At 40.3% G+C, this 18341-nt stretch overlaps 1 protein-coding gene across 1 annotated transcript in view; it reads left to right on the top strand.

The window, feature by feature from the left end:
* The first annotated feature begins 798 nt into the window (after positions 1-798).
* Positions 799-18341, top strand: part of KPNA1 (karyopherin subunit alpha 1) — a 50265-nt gene continuing 32722 nt past the window's right edge. The window contains exons 1-6 of the mRNA XM_056502619.1: positions 799-921; positions 12475-12608; positions 13379-13486; positions 15187-15286; positions 15848-15942; positions 18011-18142. Of these exons, the coding sequence (XP_056358594.1) occupies positions 12480-12608; positions 13379-13486; positions 15187-15286; positions 15848-15942; positions 18011-18142 (564 nt within the window). The 5' untranslated portion in view covers positions 799-921; positions 12475-12479. The remainder of the gene's footprint in view (positions 922-12474; positions 12609-13378; positions 13487-15186; positions 15287-15847; positions 15943-18010; positions 18143-18341) is intronic.

Genomic DNA, 18341 nt, shown 5'->3' with positions numbered 1-18341 from the left:
TGGTCTTCTAGTGGGGGATGGCTCCTGGGATGGGCCTGGAAGCAGCCTGATGGGCAGTGCCTGGGCTCTCCCTCCTGCCACCATCACCCTGTACTCCTCCGTGGGTGTGCAGGCCCGCTTGTGCCGCACAAACTAATGTACGTGTCTGTCGCACCATACGCTGTGACTGACCAGCAGCTGTGGTGGCTTTTCGTGCCGACACTCCGGCCCGCGGCTGCCGCTGCCCCGTGGCACAGCGAAATGGCTCCGCTGCTGGCCGTACCCGCAGTGACGCGGTCTGCGGTGACAACGATGCCACCGCTACGGAGCCTGCATTAATTAAAGCGGATGTATCAGCCCGCTGAGCTGTCCTGGCTGTAACAGCCCCGGAGCATCCCTGCCGCTTTTAGCGCTTCCAGGCACGGTGCTCCCAGGCGGAGGCGCTGGCGGGCGGCGCGCTGGGGCCTAACACCGCCGTGACATTGGTGGCTACTGCGCCATCGCCACCACCGCCTCCGTGTCCCGGCACGCGACTCCCCCGGCCGGCTGCCGCCTCCTCTCAGGCGGGGAAAGGACGCGCCACTTCCTCGTCGCTCCCCAAAACCTCCCGGGCGCGGAGCCGCCACCCGGCGCACTACGACTCCCGGCGTGCCCCGTGGCGGGAGAGGAGAGCCCGCGCGGGGACGCGCGCTGCTTGCCGGGAGCCGTAGTCTTTCCTTCCGGGCCGCGGCGTCCTGAGGAGGGCGCCGCCGCCGCCGGCCGGTCTCGCCGGAAGGGCTCTCGCTCCCAGAGGGCGCCGCGCCGCGCCGCGCGCGTGCGCAGTGCCGCCGCCAGCCAGCGCCGGGCAGGCAGGGAGGGAAGGAGGGAGGCAGGGAGGGAGCGGCGCTCGCGCGCCTCGGGCCCGAGAAGAGACAGCGCGGTGCCGCGCCGGGCCGGCAGCAGGTACGGGGAGCCGGGAGCAGCCCCTTTCCCTCGGCCCGGCGGAGCGAGCGTGACGGCAGCCGGCCGGTGCGAGGGGCCGCGTCCCCGCGGGAGGAGGGACCGGGTGGGGATCGGCTGCCGGCCGCTCGGGTTGTGGAAGGGGGGGAGGGGAGGCCCGGGCCGGGGGTGCCGCGCGCGGCGGGAGCCCTCACGCGAACCCCCGGCCCGTGCGCGCGCGCTCGCAACAGGCACGCGGGGGCCGCGCGCGGGGCGGGGCGGGGCCGGGGCCGGCGCGGCGGGAGCGGCGCGCGCGTGGGCCGGGATCGGGACCGGGAGCGGGACCCGCGCCTCGAGGGGAAACTGGGGAGAGAAGGACCGGCCCTGCCCTGCCCTGCCCTGCCCAGGGACAGGCTCCCTGTGGCTGGAGGGACTCTCCTGGCTTGTGCCGGTGGCGGGGCCGCGCGCTGGCTCTGGAAGGTGCGGTGGTTGGCTGCGCGGAGTCGGACAACTCCGTACCGCGGGACGGGCTGGCCCGGTGCTGCTGCTCCCACGGCGGGACGGGGGACGAGCAGGGACAGGGCGTCAGCTGGGTGGGAGGACATCGTCGTAAGCTGAGCTACGGGAGCTTTAGCTTAGATATCAGGAGGAATTTCTTCACGAGAAGCGTGCTTAAGCGTTGGAATGGGCTGCACAAGGAGATGATGGAGTCACCGTCCTTGGAGGTGTTTGAGGAAAGACTGGATATAGCACTCAGTGTCGTGGTCTATTTGACATCGTGGTGTTGGGTCACAGTTGCACTTGTGATCTGAGAGGTCTTTCCAACCTAATTGATTCTGTGGAGTGGAAGGGAGACTTCCTCCCGGATCTTCCAAGCTTTTTTTTAAACATTTTTTTTTTCCCTAGTGGTTAAAAAAGTTCTGCCATCTCCCTGCAAATATCACCCCGTAGCTTCGCATTATTTCACAGCGTTATTTCTTTGACTGCCTGTATGCGGTGAAAGGTTTGTGCTGGGTAGCCGTTTCCCCTTTTCCAGAGACTTTATATGCAACAGAAACTTGTCCCATTCATAGTCTCTAAATCGGTATTGCCCGTAGCGTGGTCCATGTAACAATGACTTTAAGTTTTGCCTCTTGAGGGCGTTTCATGAAAATGAAACTCCGGGCTGAAAAGATACGTCATGAGCTGTGAAAATACCGGGCTGCTGTTTCTGCAGAATTCCCAAATGGTGCTGAATGGTGGTGTTTTATGGTCCCTTTATCCTTTATTCAAGCTGCTGTTCCTCTGGATTTTTTGTTTGCTGGCGTATTTTCTGCTCTGACTGCTTGATGTAATGAAAGACCTAACAAAGTTGGAATATGCCTGTGAGCTCTCAGGAAATGGGATTGCAACTTTATCCTTAGAAGCTCTTTATTTTAAAGCTATTTTGTACGTACCTCTAAGAATTAGTAGTTAGAGTACAATAGTTAATGAAGCACTGTGTAAATTAATAGGTTGTATCAAGCTGACCTTTTGTGTATTTGGCCTTGTTTTTATTGTAACTTCATTGTGTTCTCCTTTCAGTGTTACCAGCTGCATTGACATGTGAACTAGCTCATTCAAAACAAGTTTTGAAGTTTCTAATTGAACTGCGGTTGCACCTTTTAATTACCCTTTAGACCTACCCATAGGCACAAGGGAAATGAATCGTAGCTTGAGGCACGGTAACTTAAGATGACACAAGAGGTTTTTCTCAGCATGGATTTTCCTTTCATGGTCTTTCAATCAGATTCAGTGATGCTTCCCTTCTGAGAGATGTGACTTTTGGGGACTTGGCATCCCCCCATCTGCCCCCAACTTCAAAACAGAGTCTTTGTTACATCCCATCTCATTCTGATACTGTCCCAGCCTGTTCACCTTTTGCTGTCAGTGTGCCATGTGTTGATTTTTTTCTGATGTTATGCTCTCTGTGTTGGTGGCTGCAGAGCTGGCATGCTCATGTGGTCCTGTATATTCAGCTGAGTGCTGGCCCTTGGAGAAGTCCCAGTTTAGTGCATTTGGAAAGCGAAAGGCATGCTGCCCATGGCAGCAGCACTGGCCCAAGTCACCATGAGAACTAAAAAGTCCTACAGTCACTTGTAGCAGTTTCTGAAAGGTTCTTTATAGAAACTTCTAAGCATAAATGTTTATTAAAGCAGGTTATTTGATAGTCCTGTTTCAGCTTTGGTATTTCTTTACTCTGCTCTTTTCCTTTTTTATTTTTTATTTAAATTTTATTTTCTCCCCTTCTGTTGAATAAGCTAAGGTTAATAGAATGGTACATTTTCTTTTATGGTCCTGTTTCTGCAGGCTTGCTTCAAAATCTTTCTGTTTGTCCCTCCACAGGGTTATGAATTTTTTTTCTGAAGTGTTTTACAAGTTCTTGAGGGAGCTTGACTTCTGTCTTTAAGACCACAAAAGAAAAGTGCACCTTTAAAGGCAAATAAGTTCTTAAGTTGCAAAGTATAACTTTTATGGCAAGAGGTTAATAAAAGTAAAGCAATGCCTCCCTGAAAAACTGCAATCGAGTTTTTCCAAAATACAATACAGCAGATAAAAAAACCTAATGTGACTTAGGCCTAGGGGCTTTAATGTTAATTTGAAACATAAGAGAAATAGAAGAGCAGCAGCAAATAGCTAAATTTATTTTATTTGTTTAAATACTTCTGAATGCCAAAGGGAATAGTGAGTGAGCTTAGTAGGCTGTGAGCAAGTCAAGAAAAATAAAAGACATTAAAGGAATTATACACTTCATGAAATACTCTGCATGGCTGAAATATCTGCACAGGAGGTTCTGGAATGATGAAATGGACTAACAAGTTAGGAAGACCAGACCACTTCTTTTTCAGAAAACAAGTGGAAGCTGAACTGATAGAAAAATTATTCAGCTTCATACTAAGGGGCTAAAGCATAATGGATGTACTTGTTTAAATAATATAATAACACAAATAAAGAAATGCTGATATAAATTACATAGACTAGAGCCTGCATTATGATAGCAAGTCAGCTTTTTTCTGCTCTGAATAAACAAACCCTCGTCTGTTACAGTTTTTAAAGTCTGTTAAGCAAGTAAGTGGATTAAACTGCTCAATGTTATTTCCAAGAATGAATGTGGAGTTTTCAAGATACAAAATGCCAGCAGTAGAATGCAAGGCCTGTAGATATATCAGTACTTTTAAATTACTGTGGACAAGGTAAAGGGACTCTGGAAAAACAGAGGAGGTAATTTGAAGCTAAATACTCTGAAAACCTCTACTGAATATAAAATCTGTAGACCAGTAGGACTAGAAATTATATTATGCTACCTCGTGAATGTCTTGATTTGCATTAAGCATTGCACAGACTTAATAATTTATTTTGAGGATAAAAAGTAGAGGCAGTCTAAGAGAGGTGACAGTAAATTTCCTTTCACCAGAATTGATTTATAAAGGATGTTAGTAGCAGGAAGGTATGAAAAAGTGCTAGAAAGTAATGATAGACAGCACATCACAGGATCGCTTCTGCTGATTTGTTCATGTTAGACAGGAATAAATGGAGTTCAGTGACAGAAGAAATTTAGTTTGGAATAATGTGAGCACTTTCTTGAAACACAAATATTGCTTAGTGTCATGAGGAGACAGATGCTAAAACACATTGGAACTGAAAGAAATGCGACTGTTCCTGCATGTGTGTGGAGAGTTATGGACTCTGAGCTTTCAGAGTGTGACATAAAACTGCTGCTGACTGCTTCCTTGTGATCCAGAGTCTTTATTTTCACTTTTTTTCTGTTTTTATTTGGTAGTTTGGAGTGCTTGTCAGGCTTTGCAGGAGGATTCGTATGTTCTGTGAGATACCAACTGGTTTGGCCCACACAGATCTTTATTTTATTTTATGTAAAGTTGAGATTATTTGTAAGTGATGTGCTGATTCTGTAACCATAAAATAAATACCGTGTGGCTAAACATCCTGAACACATCTCCAAAGAAGGCTTTGTAAGCCTACCAAATTTACTGCTAAGGTAGAAAGCCTTGGAAGCTTGGAAGCAAAGTCACCTGTTGAATTATGAAAATGTCATTTTGGCAAACAAGCCACCCATTAGTGGATCACAAACTGTATGCGTCTATAAGTAAAGTCCAATCATAATGTTGTGATTAACAGCATTAAAAAGACATTAAAAGACAGTCTTTTAGAACTTCCACATGATCCTTTCTTCCACTACCTAACTTTTTTTTTTTTAGTATTGATAAATTATCAGAAAAGAGAAAAGGTGTCTCTGTAAACGTGCTGTTTGTTGGATTCAGGAGCTTTTGGTAGGATGGCTATTAGGTGTCAATGGGATGAGGGAGGCAGAATGAACATAACCAAGCTTTAAATTTCCCCTGGGTTTTGGCTTGATGTGGCTGATACATCAGCACTGTGTGACTCTTACGTTGCTGATGTCCAAAGCTAGGATGAAATCAGTAGAATTTTGATTTACTGCTATTTTGTGGGTTTGCACACATATCTTCCACAGTGCTGAGTCATAGCAAATAATACAGTTGTGGCAGGCAGATTTGCCATCATGGGAAGCATGAGGTTGCTTTGGTTTCAGTGCCTTCTGATATTCCCAACCCTAACAAAAGCGCTTGAAACTACAAAGTCAATTTAATTAATTATTTAGTTTATTTTTAACCTAATTTGTTTTAAACTGTCAGAGATTTCTTCTTTTCATGGTATGAAATTCTGAAAGGTGCACTCTTTTTCATGCATAAAGAATGTTTAGGGCAAGTTAGGGTTTTGGAAATGCTGGGGTGATCTTTTTTTCTGACAGATGACTGTTAAATTTGATTTTTCAAGCAGTCCCTCTTTTAGTTATGACCTTACAGAAAAAATGGTTCTCCAGCCCATTCTGGGACTGCAGGGAGGATGTGCTGTAATCTTGATAAAAATACAAATATATCTCCTCTTTGAAAGAAAAACAGGTTACATTTTCATTTGGCACACAGGAATAATCACTTCTGTTGTTTCATGTGGAAGGGCACATTAACATGAGGTTATTTTTTTTAATGTCAGTATAATCCTGTGTGGCTGTAGAGTTTAATTCCCCATCACTTGCTGCTTTGTGTTATGACTTGTGGGACCTTTTGGTTTCACGTTGGTTGGGAACTGTGGGGTTACAAAAATGAAGGTGAGGTTTTTTAATTTAAACAGATTTATTTCACTGTAGTGTCTTTGACTGCAGTAAAGGAATTTTGTGTTTTCGGCTCAAGTCAGAACGTCTCAGTTAAGAAATTTGAAGATGTTTGCATTTTAAATTGACCTGACTTTGACAGTCTGTTTTTTTTTTTGCCTTCTCACTCAAGTTTAAAGCTTTCTGGAACTTTGAAAACTCTATATGGTGCGTTGTTAAGTCAAAATGGACCTTTAAAAAATGGAACTTGAAACATCTTGTAAATATCTTCATGGTAATAAATGTACAGTGAAGTGCTAGATACAATGGATATAATCTTTTAGTGTGCATTTCCCCTTGCTAAAACGGTTTTCCAATAAGCCTTGTAAATGCATTACTTCTTAATCTGTTCAGCAGTGTTTCTTCAAAAAAGGGCAAAAAAAAAATTCACACAATCCTCATACTTGTAAAATTAAGTGTCCTAGTGTCCGTGGCTGTCAGTGGGTTTAAATAGTAATACAGGCTGAGGTACCAAATCAGTTTCTGGGATAGCACCGATTGTCAGGTAATTCTGTTTCTGTTAGTGGTTGTTTTTTATGCATCCAGAAACATACTTCCTTGATTTTTTTCTTTCTGTTTAGTTGTTGTAGCTTTCATAAACCGCAGAAAATGGAATTCACAGGATTATTTTGTTTCCTTGTTAGCACTAGAGTTTGATACATCATCAGCAAAACTTACTTTACAGGTCTTTACAAATATTGTAAAGTGACTGTGAGACATGTTTCCTAGTCCTCTTTTATAGCTAGAGAAAGGTAAGCAGAACTTGGCTGTACTTTGCTTGAACAATAGCTTTTTGTAGTTGGGACGATTAAATATCCTTTCCTGTAGATATCCTGAGCTTTACAAGAGTCAGAGGACTGAGAGAAAGTAATACCCCTGTATCTCAGATGATGTGGATGCTTCTACTGATGGGCATTCCCACAGACCTCTATAAGCCAGTATGGTTTGTCAAATAATTTTGCAAAAGAAGTAGGTACAATCTCATCAAAGTGTTTATCTGGCTGAGCTGATTTTTGAAACAATAGGAGACAGCAGTGGAGAAAGAAGTCAATCTGTTGATTTCCTTTATTTTCCTTTTTTTCTCAAGTAACACTGTCAACAGTATAGAGACTTGGTAGCTGTGTTTTCATCTGTGTAGGATGGTGCCAGATGTAGGATTTTGCACTAGAAGTTTTTCCAGGGAAATAGCATTATTCCCAGGTGATATTTTTATCATTCTGTGTCCTGTATTATTAATGATTTTGTTATGAAGGGTTTTCCTTGTCTGTCCTCTCCAAGAAAGTTGAACATTTACTTCCATGACAATTAAATACTCCTGTTAGCATCCTGACTTGTTGCCTGTGAATTACCAAAAAGCACATTGGAAGGACTTTCCAAAATCTACACTTCATAAGGAAAAAAACCAGACACATTTGTGGCCAAAATGTTTGGGCTTTTTTGAGAGTGTGTTGAGGAGAGCTATGAATGACCAAGTGCGACTTTCAGGTTGGCTTTTTAAATTGGATAGGTTTTCTAGTCTCATGATGAAGAGTGTCAAAAGGTGGTGTATCCTGTAATCAGAGCTCAGGGAGTTGGTTAAATATCTGTCCAGGCTATGCTGTAGGTATTTGGCTTGATGTCAAGGAATGTGATTGTGGGGAAACTTCTTCTCTAGGACATATAGAATCTAATGGCAGAGCCTCTAAACAAACTAAAATCTCCTTGGAAGTAAAGGTTTTGTGCATTTCTTCCCTTGAATGATTCCAGCTTGGAGTTCTGTCTTGACAATGCCATTTCTGACACGAGTTGTCCCTTCAGGGCTGATGGTGCCTCTTGCATCTTTTCTGTGTCTCTCTGGCAGCAGTGTAAAGGAGAGACAGCAATGTGACAGCACAGCAGAGCTCCCAAGTCTGCCTCCAGTGATTCCTTTCCTCCTAACAGCTGCTTCAGTTAGGAAATGTACTCTCATACTATGGCAAATCATGGGTATTTCGATAATTTTTTATCACAGTGTTTCTTTTCAAACTCTTATTCTGCTATAATTTTCAAGTTTTCACCTTCTGATCTATTTCCATTGTGAGGTAGAATGTCCTGTATAGATCTACATTTCTGAAACACATTTTTTTCCTTATTCTTCCCCCTGTTTCCAAAGACAGAAAGTCTGTCTCTAGTAGTCTTTAATATCAGGAGTGGATTTTTAATTTTATTTTCATTATGTATGTGTGGTACACACATATGCTTTTACATGTATAAAAATTGTGGAGTGTGTGTATATATATATATATATATAGTTATGCAGCTCTTGATTTGTAAGGGCTTTATTTTTACATCTCTGACATGTGGAGTATCCAAGAGTATTAGTCACATGGTATTTTCTTCTGGCAAAGCCCTTAAATCTAGTGACAGTGATAGCTGATTTAAGAAGGCAGGGAGTTAATTTTTGTTCCTATTTAGATGATCGCTTGGGACAAGGTAGGTCATGGCAGTAAGTGACTCTGTATTTCCCAATACTTCAGAGTTTCTTTGACTTGATGAGCAAGGAGAAATGCAGTACTTCTTATTTCCCCTAGAAACATGTGAGTAGGGTTCATGTCTTAATCAGCAAAAGAATCTGGGATCATGTTTTCCTTATGGAAATGCAGACATTCAGGAATAGTTAGTGGGTTTAATTTTGCTGAAATTTGTTTTTATGGCAGACAAACTGAGGAGGAGAAAGTGTCAGATGGGGCTTGAGCAGTGTTGCACAAAAACCCAAGAAATACACCATGAAAATTCCTTACCTGTCTCCAGAGGTTTTTATCTGTAGCCAGGAGTATCAAAAAAATGTGGACAATACTGTGCTATCTTTAGGAAAGAAAAGATGGGTAGAACATTTCCATGACAACCACCACAGATTTTCTCCAGAAGCAGTGTTAATTTTGACAATGCAGAGAAGATCCAGGGTTTGATATTTGATGCAAAGGTGAACTTAGAGTGACCACTGAAAGATTTTCAACTAAGTCACATCAAAGCTGATGAAGACCAGAGAGGCAATTTGAAGTTGTTTGCTTCTGTGCTTTAGTCTGGGGAAAAAGCTACATCCTCGAGAATGGAGGAGGAGATTTATAGCAAACAGTCCTTGGATGACTGTAACAACTAACATAGAGTTGTTACATTTTTAGTCCTAAAAAGCCATTGTGTGCTCACACTATTGAATAGGTCCAAAGATGCTGTCAGTATGTGTGGGCTGGATGGAATCCTTGATGCACTTGCTGAATTTTTCACCGGTAGTCAGGAAACCAGCGAAAGAATGGTAAAGAAAGAATTAAGATACATGCAGGACATAAGAACTACTTTTAGAAAATAACTATGGGTTTAAGTTAGAGGTAGGACAGACAGATGTATAAAACAGGTATGTGGCTATATGCTGGGATTTTGTTTGTTTACTACCAGTGATGGCCTACTGTAGAGTAAGTTATTGAACCCATCTCTAGTTGGATTGGTAACTTCTCAGTGATGAAGGGAGTTAATCTTTTCACTTTTAATGAAAAAAAAATCTTTTTCCCGTCATTTGATGGTAGGTGTTTGTACTCCCAGGTAGAAGGCAATACACTGTTTTGAAAGGATTTTTAGTGTATGGTTTACTCATGAAATAGAGGAAGGGGTTTGTCAGCCAAGTGAGCCGTCTTGAAAGTCAGAAATGAGCATAGCTAAAACCTGCAGCTACAGTTTGGAGAGGGTGTAAGAAAGATGATACCTGTGAAGCTGTTGGGTAGAGGACTTACAGTAAAGTCAGAGAAAGAATTCAAGTAAATCCTGTATCTGTATTTTCAAGAAATTAAAAAATGACTTAAGGTACTACAGGAATGGCTAAGAAAACTCTGAAAGGACAATGGAAATCTTTACCTTAAAGACATAAAATTAATTGGAAGAATATCAATATGCAGATTGGGAGATGGAGGGAAACTAGGTTGATAGGTATAGTAAGGAAGAATACACTTAAGGAAACTTACTTACGATGAAATTGGTTGTGTCATTGATGTTTAGAAACATTGGAACATTATATGGAGGCTGCATAACAGAAAATAGAGATGAAATTCAGTGTTAAGGGATGAAGATGTTCCCTGTCAAGAATTCAATTAAATTAAGAACTTGTACGTATTGAAAGTGAAGGTGTCAAATGACCACAGGAGTTTATCAAAGGAGTTACTAAAGTCCTGAAACGCCAAATAAAGGCAAATACAGTCTTATGAGTTGGAGAAGATGGACTGCAGACAAAAATGGAGAATTATTAATAACAGTATAGAAGGCCTGAGATGTTGTCTGGGCTGTAGTGTATGCCTGTGTTTATTCATGTTCAGGGACAGAATGTCAGACAGAGTGTCTGCAAAGCTGTTTTCCTGTTTAGGAGTGTCCTAGCTCATGGTTGTCCACCTGGTGTTTGAATTCAACTTGCTTATTCTAAAGTATATAGAATACTTTGTTCAAAATATTTTAGGAATGGAAGAAATTTTGAGTGTTTGCTGACTGAACTTCTTTTTACAGTTAAAATCCCAGGCTTATTCAAATAGTATCTGTGTTTAATATGCAGGTAGTAGTCACTTAAACTAAAAATGTGAAGAACTTAAAATTGCCAAGCATACTGTAAGGAGCACAAGCACTTGAAACTCAAACATGGAAACACAGGAAGAAAGAGATCTCAAAGTTGTTAAGAAAGATGTAGGGAACTTCTGGCACTTGGAGATTTATCTTTTTGTTGTTTTATCTTTTTGTTGGCCTTGAAAAAAAGGCCATTTCAGGCAAGCCTTTTCAGCAAAATAAGGCTGCTGAATTGCTTGCTTATATGCTCAGGTTGTTATGTTACATTCGGTGCAATTTGTGACTGATTGACAGTCAATGTAGTAGTTCTGTGTCCCTGAACAGTTTTTTAAATCTCAGTTGTCTGACTACAGTAATACTTGAAGTGATGTCCAAAATGTTTTCTGTGAAAGTCAGTTTTCTGATAGTCAGAATTCTTATGAATGTTTGATAGGTAGCAGCAAGTTAAAAAGGGACTCTAAAAAGAAGTATATTTGAGGAATTTTTTTTTTTTATTCTCTTACAACTCCTTGTGCTAACTGAATGAAGAGTAGTTAGAGTATCCTTGATATACATAATTTGATGTATTTTAAGGAGGAAACCTAAGCGGTTGAGAATTTGTATAAACTCATGTTGCTCCATTTTAAAATAAAACATCGCAGGAGATCATTTAACATCTGGTGATTCTGTGCTTATGGAATTTGACGTAGGTAGCTTATTTAATACAGCACATTAGAACATTTGAAAGAGACCTTTAAAAGTCCTGTAGAGTGGCTTTTTATATAGTGCAGCTTCCTAAATTTTGTGTTACAGGATTTACAATATGTTGGAGACTCTGCATCTCTGTGAAGATGCATGGAAATACTGACATGTTTAGAACTTGATTTCCAGACCCTTTTGGATTTAAAGGGATGATGCAAGGAGAGAAGCAGGAGCAGAATGGAGCACTAAGAGTAGAGACCTGATCCACACCTGTTGCTTTCTGGTGGATGAGTTCTTGCCACACAGTTCTTCACCTACTGCTTTATGCTAAGTGACTCCGAAGTGTGGTGGTGTACATGTGCAAATCATCACGGGCAGCTGTAAATGCTGACCCACTAAGTTATGTAAGAGAGACTGTACTTGGAAATTACAGACTGAAAAAAGGCCCCTCTACATAAACAGTGGCAGGATTAGGGACTGGGGGTGGGGAGGAGGGGAACAATAGCACTGCTTTCTTTGCAGGATTGAGCATTTTCAATGGTTAAGCCATCTTCACCTAAAATTTTTCTTTTTGTTTCAGTTTCCTTTTAGGCCTTGTCTGGATAGAAGGAACACAGGGTTTCTTCAGGTTTTTTCAACAGGCTTGTGTTGAATTAATGTAAAACATTGGATATGAAGTGAAAAAAAAAGAAGCCTCTGTACTTACATGCAAAGTAAATTAAGCTAAAAAGCAGCTAAGACACCTTCATTTCTGAGTAAAGACAAGAGTTTGTAATTTAGCTAATCCTTTGTGTGGAGAAATGTTAACATTTTTAGTGCAGCTTTCATTTTAGCCAGGGTATGTTATACTCTGCCTTAAAGACCTTAGTTCTTAATAAAATATCTTACTTACTCTCTGAAGCCTCAAAAAAATGAAGTAAAAGTTTGTTGGATGTAAAAAACTGACACACCAAAGTATTAATTCTGTGAAATTTTGCTTTCCACTTTCTAAATTTTATTGGAAGTTAGGTGATGGAATGTAGAGGGACAGTGGCTGGAAGTTCATTGCTACAGACTTTAAGGAATGGACACAATATAAAATGATGTCTTGTTGAAGAGTAATTTTGTCTTCTTTTTTAAATTGCATTGTGAAGGAATCATGACGACTTCAGGAAAAGAGAATTTCCGGCTGAAGAGCTACAAGAACAAGTCTCTGAACCCTGATGAGATGCGTCGCAGGCGCGAGGAAGAGGGTCTTCAACTACGGAAGCAAAAGAGAGAGGAGCAGGTAATGCACAGCAGTTGAGGTATCTGTGGCCAGTCCTTAAACAGTCCCGTTTTGCAGTGTCACTGCCTCTCTGCTTCTCCCTAGCCCCTTTTTAGTTGTTCCTGCCCTCCAAATTCATACATAGTCAGTCTGAAATCAGAGTCACTTGCACAATTCACTGCCTCTTCTGCAGGCTCTACAACACATAGAGTGCTCCTCATTCACTCAAGTGTAACATTGGCCAGAGCAGATTGAGGATTTGAACAAAATTGTCTGACCAGTAGCTGTATCCTCTCCAGCTCTTCTGATGACATCTTAAACTGGGTACCTTCTCTTAAGTCATAGCAACCAAATGCTCATCCAAGTGTGATCATTCTCCAAAGTGCTCTTTGCTACTGTAACTCAACTGTCAGACCCCCTGCAGGTGTTCTGTGAAGATATGTAATACACAGGAATTTATCAGGTCTTTGAACCCCAGCATCCTCTGCAAGAAAGCAATGGTGTGGAAGCTAGACAGCTTGTAGCTGGAGGCAGATGGTGAGGAAAAGAAGGGGACATTTTCAGAAATGTTAGGAACCTATATTTTAGCACATTGCTGTTTTCATTTACTCCATGGCTAAGCTTTCTCCATGTGCTGTCAGTTGAACTCCTGTAGCCAGTGTACTGCCTATTGCCTTCTCTCAGATGATAGCCTATGTAGTTTCTATAGCAGCCCAATGCAACATGCTGTTTATATATTGGCTATGTAATATATATGAAGTATATGGATATTAAATGCTTTCTCTCTTTAGTTGTTTAAACGCCGAAATGTTGCAACAGCTGAGGAAGAAGCGGAGGAGGAAGTGATGTCAGATGGGGGCTTCCATGAGGCTCAGATGAACAACATGGAGATGACTTCTGTAAGTGATGAAAAATGAATACAGTATTGGTTGAAACTGGGCAAGTCTGTCATGCAGTGACATGATGGGAATGAAATTCCAGAATGATGTGAAGAATGCATTCAGAGATGGACAGCTCTGAAACACCTGTCTCAATGAACTGCCCTGAAACAGATTGTATGAACGAAAAATGCTAGGAATATACAGCGAGTGGTTTTTCAGAGGATATATGCTCAAGAAAATTAAATAAAATGTCATTGTCCTGGCAGGCTGATCACTTCCTGGATTTAGTGTTCATTACAGGTGATTCTATCAACTGTTGCCCAGAGCTTTTTTGATCTGAATTTCATACAGCTTGAAGCATGAAAAGACAAATTAGGCAGTCTGTTATTGCAATTTACAAAGTTAAAAAGCGGCTCAGTGGAAATCTTTTATAGCAGACTTTCAGGTGGCACCATTTTTAACCAAAGTGTTGGAAATGCTGCTAGACCTAGCTTAATTGTCTGCATGGGGCCTTGAACTCCTTTCTATGCTAGAGTTTAAAACAACAGAAGAACATTTCCTGTGGGAATTAGACTTTTTTACTTTGTCCCTGGAAAGAAAAATGGTAGGGGTTTCAGTTCTATAACAGAAAAATTTAAGGAAGTGCAATTCTCACTTAATGTCACTAATCTTTACAGTGTCTGTGTTAAGAGTATGCAAGTGATATTTCCATAGAAATCAGGCTGAGCTATTGGTGGTTATATGAGCCTTGAAAATTACTGGGAAACAGAGAAATGCTTATAAACAGCATGGTAGGTCAATAATAGAATATATGGTTTTACTCTTCAAGATAGTATTCAAATATCAGGCAAGTCCTAAATACCATTAATCATTTGTGTGGAAGCTTATATTAAACAAATAGAGAGTAAAAAGTAAGGAAAGGATTCTGCCTAATTGATAGTGTCAATACAGAGTTTGCTGTATTAAATGCCATAAATTATCTTAACAGTTGGAGCTGTTGGCTGTTACAGACAACGCCCAAGTATTTTCAGCACTGTCACCTGTCTCCCTGTCTGTCTAAGGGTTGGAATCAGATGTATCTGAAGATTTAGATTAGAAGTGGAAGAAAAAAAAAATCTGACTTCTCTTATGCTTTTTTACATGGGTGTGTGTGTGGTGAACAGAATGTTGGATTTTACCTAGCATAAGAAAAGTTGCTGATTTAATGTAGTCATATTATTGGAATCCATCAGTATTATGGAAAGTTTAATACCTCTACTTGATGTTGATAACAAGCATTAGGTTTGTCAACTCTTCTAAAAATGACAGGTCCTATACATTTTGGTGTAAGAGAGTAAGTCAAAATGTACATGTTAGGGAGATCTAAATGCTAATTACTTTTTGTTAAAGCAAAGCTGACAATTTTACATTTATTTTGGAGGAAGGGAGAGAACACCAGTGAAAAATTATGAAGAGTAATTTTCTTGCCGTTTCTTGAGGAAAATATGAATTTTGGCTTTCAGTAAAGCAAAGCTGCGCTTGAGAATGATGCTGCCTTATGTAGATGTACATATATAATGATTCCTTTGTTGTCCATAATGGTTTTACCAAACTTTTTATTCAATAAGAAATAAACTTCATACTGTTTTAGCAAATGTAACCTGTTTGTTGCTAATTCCAGACATTTTTGTCCTTTTGCTGTCTGTCACCCTCATTCTGTTTCCCCACCTAAATGTTAGAGTGCAGTCATCACTGCTGATATGATTGAGATGATTTTCTCCAATAGTCCAGAACAGCAGCTCTCAGCCACCCAGAAGTTCCGAAAGCTGCTTTCTAAAGGTAAGGGCTGAAATTACTTAGAGAAAACTGTAGAAGCCTCCCTAGCATGTGGTTTTACTTTGACAGCAATAAACATTGAGTTTCACACTGAAATTTCTGGGTCAAACTCTGCTTGACACAGTGTATGTAGTAGTATGTATGTAGTAGTTGCTTCTTTTCTTGAAATCTGTTCTTAGTATTGCAGATGTGAGATCTCATCTTGGATGCAGGTTTAAATGTTGTAGACAGCGTCTCTGTGGCCCAAACATGCTGTTATATCAAAGTTCCTCTGTACACGTGGATGCCAGAGTGACTGCACAGAGCTGCTGCTCTGAAATCAGTAGGCCTGTACTACTGAGTGCATCAGTGCATTGAATCATGTTGTCTTATTGCCTCATACTCTGGAGTTTTCTTATATTGGCAGATAGGAATCCGTTGCCTTTTAAGAAAGTATTGTAGAAAAAGAGCACACTCCAAGAAAAGAGCAGTCACTATGTCACTGGATATTGTTTTGATGCACTAATTTGAGAATTTCCTTACAAAGAAATGAATGTATCTAATTTAACTTCTTGTTTTAAACAGAACCAAATCCTCCAATAGATGAAGTCATAAGCACACAAGGAGTGGTGGCCAGGTTTGTGGAGTTCCTGAAGCGAAAAGAAAACTGTACATTACAGGTATAAAATATGAGTGCAACTGTGTTCCTAGTTTAGAAAGACACTTGGTGATGCAAGTAGATAGGGAAAAAATCAGTGATTTGTTCAGCTATACTTCCTCTCTTTCTTCACTGTGTTGCAAAAGCTATTTTGTCATCAGAATTTCTGGCAAGACCTCTGGGTGCAGGACAGGAGAGAGAGATGTCTGACATGCGTTGAGTGATTGATAGGATAAGGTCTTCAGACTTCTAAATTTCAAGCTCTGTTTTTATTGAACTCAGAAGATAAAAAGCTATTAAACTTTAATGTTTGTCTTCTTTGTACTAATTGAAGACAGTTTAAAATCTTTAGAATTAGAATTTACATTGATTAAATAAAAAAAATATTTAGAATTAGAAATACAATCTGTAATGATAAACATAGAAAGGTGGAAACCTTACTGTGGTTTGAAAAAACTGCATTTTTTGTGCTACAATGGTGGTTAATTTTTCTTGGACCTTTGTCTAATTTCCAGCTGTCTTGGCTAGTGTGAAAGAAAAGGAATCATCTGGTTAAGGAAAAAATATGTTAACATGTAACCATTAAATACAACACCTCAATTAGAATCAGTGTTCTTTCAAAATAAGGCAGAAGGTTTGTGAATGGCATGTGAAATCTAAATTTTGTTGACTGGAAATATACAAAAAATTATGGTTTTTTTTTTCCAGAGCACTGAATACTCGCTTCAGAGAAAGTAGAATTACAGGAAAGCATTTTGTGTTGGCCTCTGGCTCTGGTCACATTGTTTTGCTTCTTGTTCATTAATGATGAATCTTGCATTTTGACTTTGTGTGTTTCTACTTTATTTTGCAGCGCATACTCCTTGTGTTGCAGTGATATATTTTGGAATTGTTTATTCTGATCACATCTTACTAGAATGCTCAGTTAATCAGAAGGGCAGTATTAATTGTAGTAATTAATTATATTTTTAAAACCAAAGTCTTTAATAACACAAATGAAAAGCCTTAGAAGTCTAGGGTTAGTTCTTGAGTTCTTATTTCAGGCACATTTCAGAATTTGGTGCAACTCCTTAGCAGGAATTGTTTTTATGATTAAACCCTAAATATAAGTCCTTGCTGCTCTTCAGAGACAGATAGTTTTTGAAGGTATGTCAGTATTTCCACTGGAATACTGCTAGATCAGCATCTTTTGGTGATGTCGAAATCAGTAATTTATAGATTTCAACTTTCCATTTTTACTGTTTGTTTTTACTTTTCATTCAACTTTTAGCAGTCTTTTAATTCTACAGATTCTGAATGTACCTGATAAGATGTAAATTTGCTAGTGTAGTGTAATAATCTTTGGGCTGAAAGCATGCAGAAACGTGTTCAAATGTGGATTTCAATAATCTTTTTTCTGAGGCCTGAGGTCTCAGGTAGGGTTAAATTTGCATTTTGTTTTAAAAAGTTAATGCTTTTGCAAGTTAAGATTAAAATAATAAATGACAAAAACAGTTAAAAGATGCGAAGTGTTCAGGATCTCACTGTTGCTTGAAGTCATGAATAAAAGCAGCATACACTAATAACATTTGGTATCAGTACTGATCACCAGAGGTGGCAAGAAGTACTTTGAGTTGCTTTTTAGAAATCTGTTTTTGGTTGGTTGGTTTTTTAAAAATCTCTTTCAGATCTTTATTTGCTTCATATCCATGAAGTTTTGCCAAACAATGTCTTCTCCTGCATCTTCAGGAATATAACTGGTGATTCAGTGAATGCAGGTGTCATATTGTGGGAAAGCACTCGTTTTGTGTACATGTTCTTAGCCAGTGAGAAAGGCAAAGATAACATAAATGCATAGCAAAAAAAAAAAAAAAAAAAAAGGGGTTTGAAAAGCCACACCAAACCCAATATTCTCATAAGGAACTGCTGCAAATTTTTGTTTCTAGTGATAACTCATTAATACATGATTTGGGTTCTTTGCAAATTGTCTGTTAATTAGTAATATCTCATGTTTTTCCTACGCCAAATCTGCCAGATCTCTCTGGTTTTAAAAGACATTTAGTCTCATGTTTGGTGTGGCATAGTAAACTGACTTGTATTTTGTTTTCCAGTTTGAAGCTGCGTGGGTGCTGACAAATATTGCCTCGGGAAATTCCCTTCAGACTCGAATAGTGATCCAAGCTGGAGCTGTCCCCATCTTCATAGAGCTGCTTAGTTCAGAGTTTGAAGATGTTCAGGAACAGGTAAAGATTGAGAACAGCATTGAATTTTGTGTGTGTATTTATTTGTGGAACTGGAGGCTGTTTTGTCTGACTTTTAGTTGTTTTGTTTGTTTGGTGTTTTGTTGGGTTTTTTTCTCCTTCTCTGGAAAGGAGCAAGGCTATCCTGTAAGAAAGCCTTTAGAGAAAATACAGTATATGGCAATTTCGCGCAACAGTTGCT

This window comes from Oenanthe melanoleuca, chromosome 1 (genome assembly GCF_029582105.1).
Source record: "Oenanthe melanoleuca isolate GR-GAL-2019-014 chromosome 1, OMel1.0, whole genome shotgun sequence".
Lineage (NCBI taxonomy): Eukaryota > Metazoa > Chordata > Aves > Passeriformes > Muscicapidae > Oenanthe > Oenanthe melanoleuca.
The sequence above is the reverse complement of the archived record's forward strand: the minus strand, read 5'-3'. Positions and strand labels throughout refer to the sequence as shown.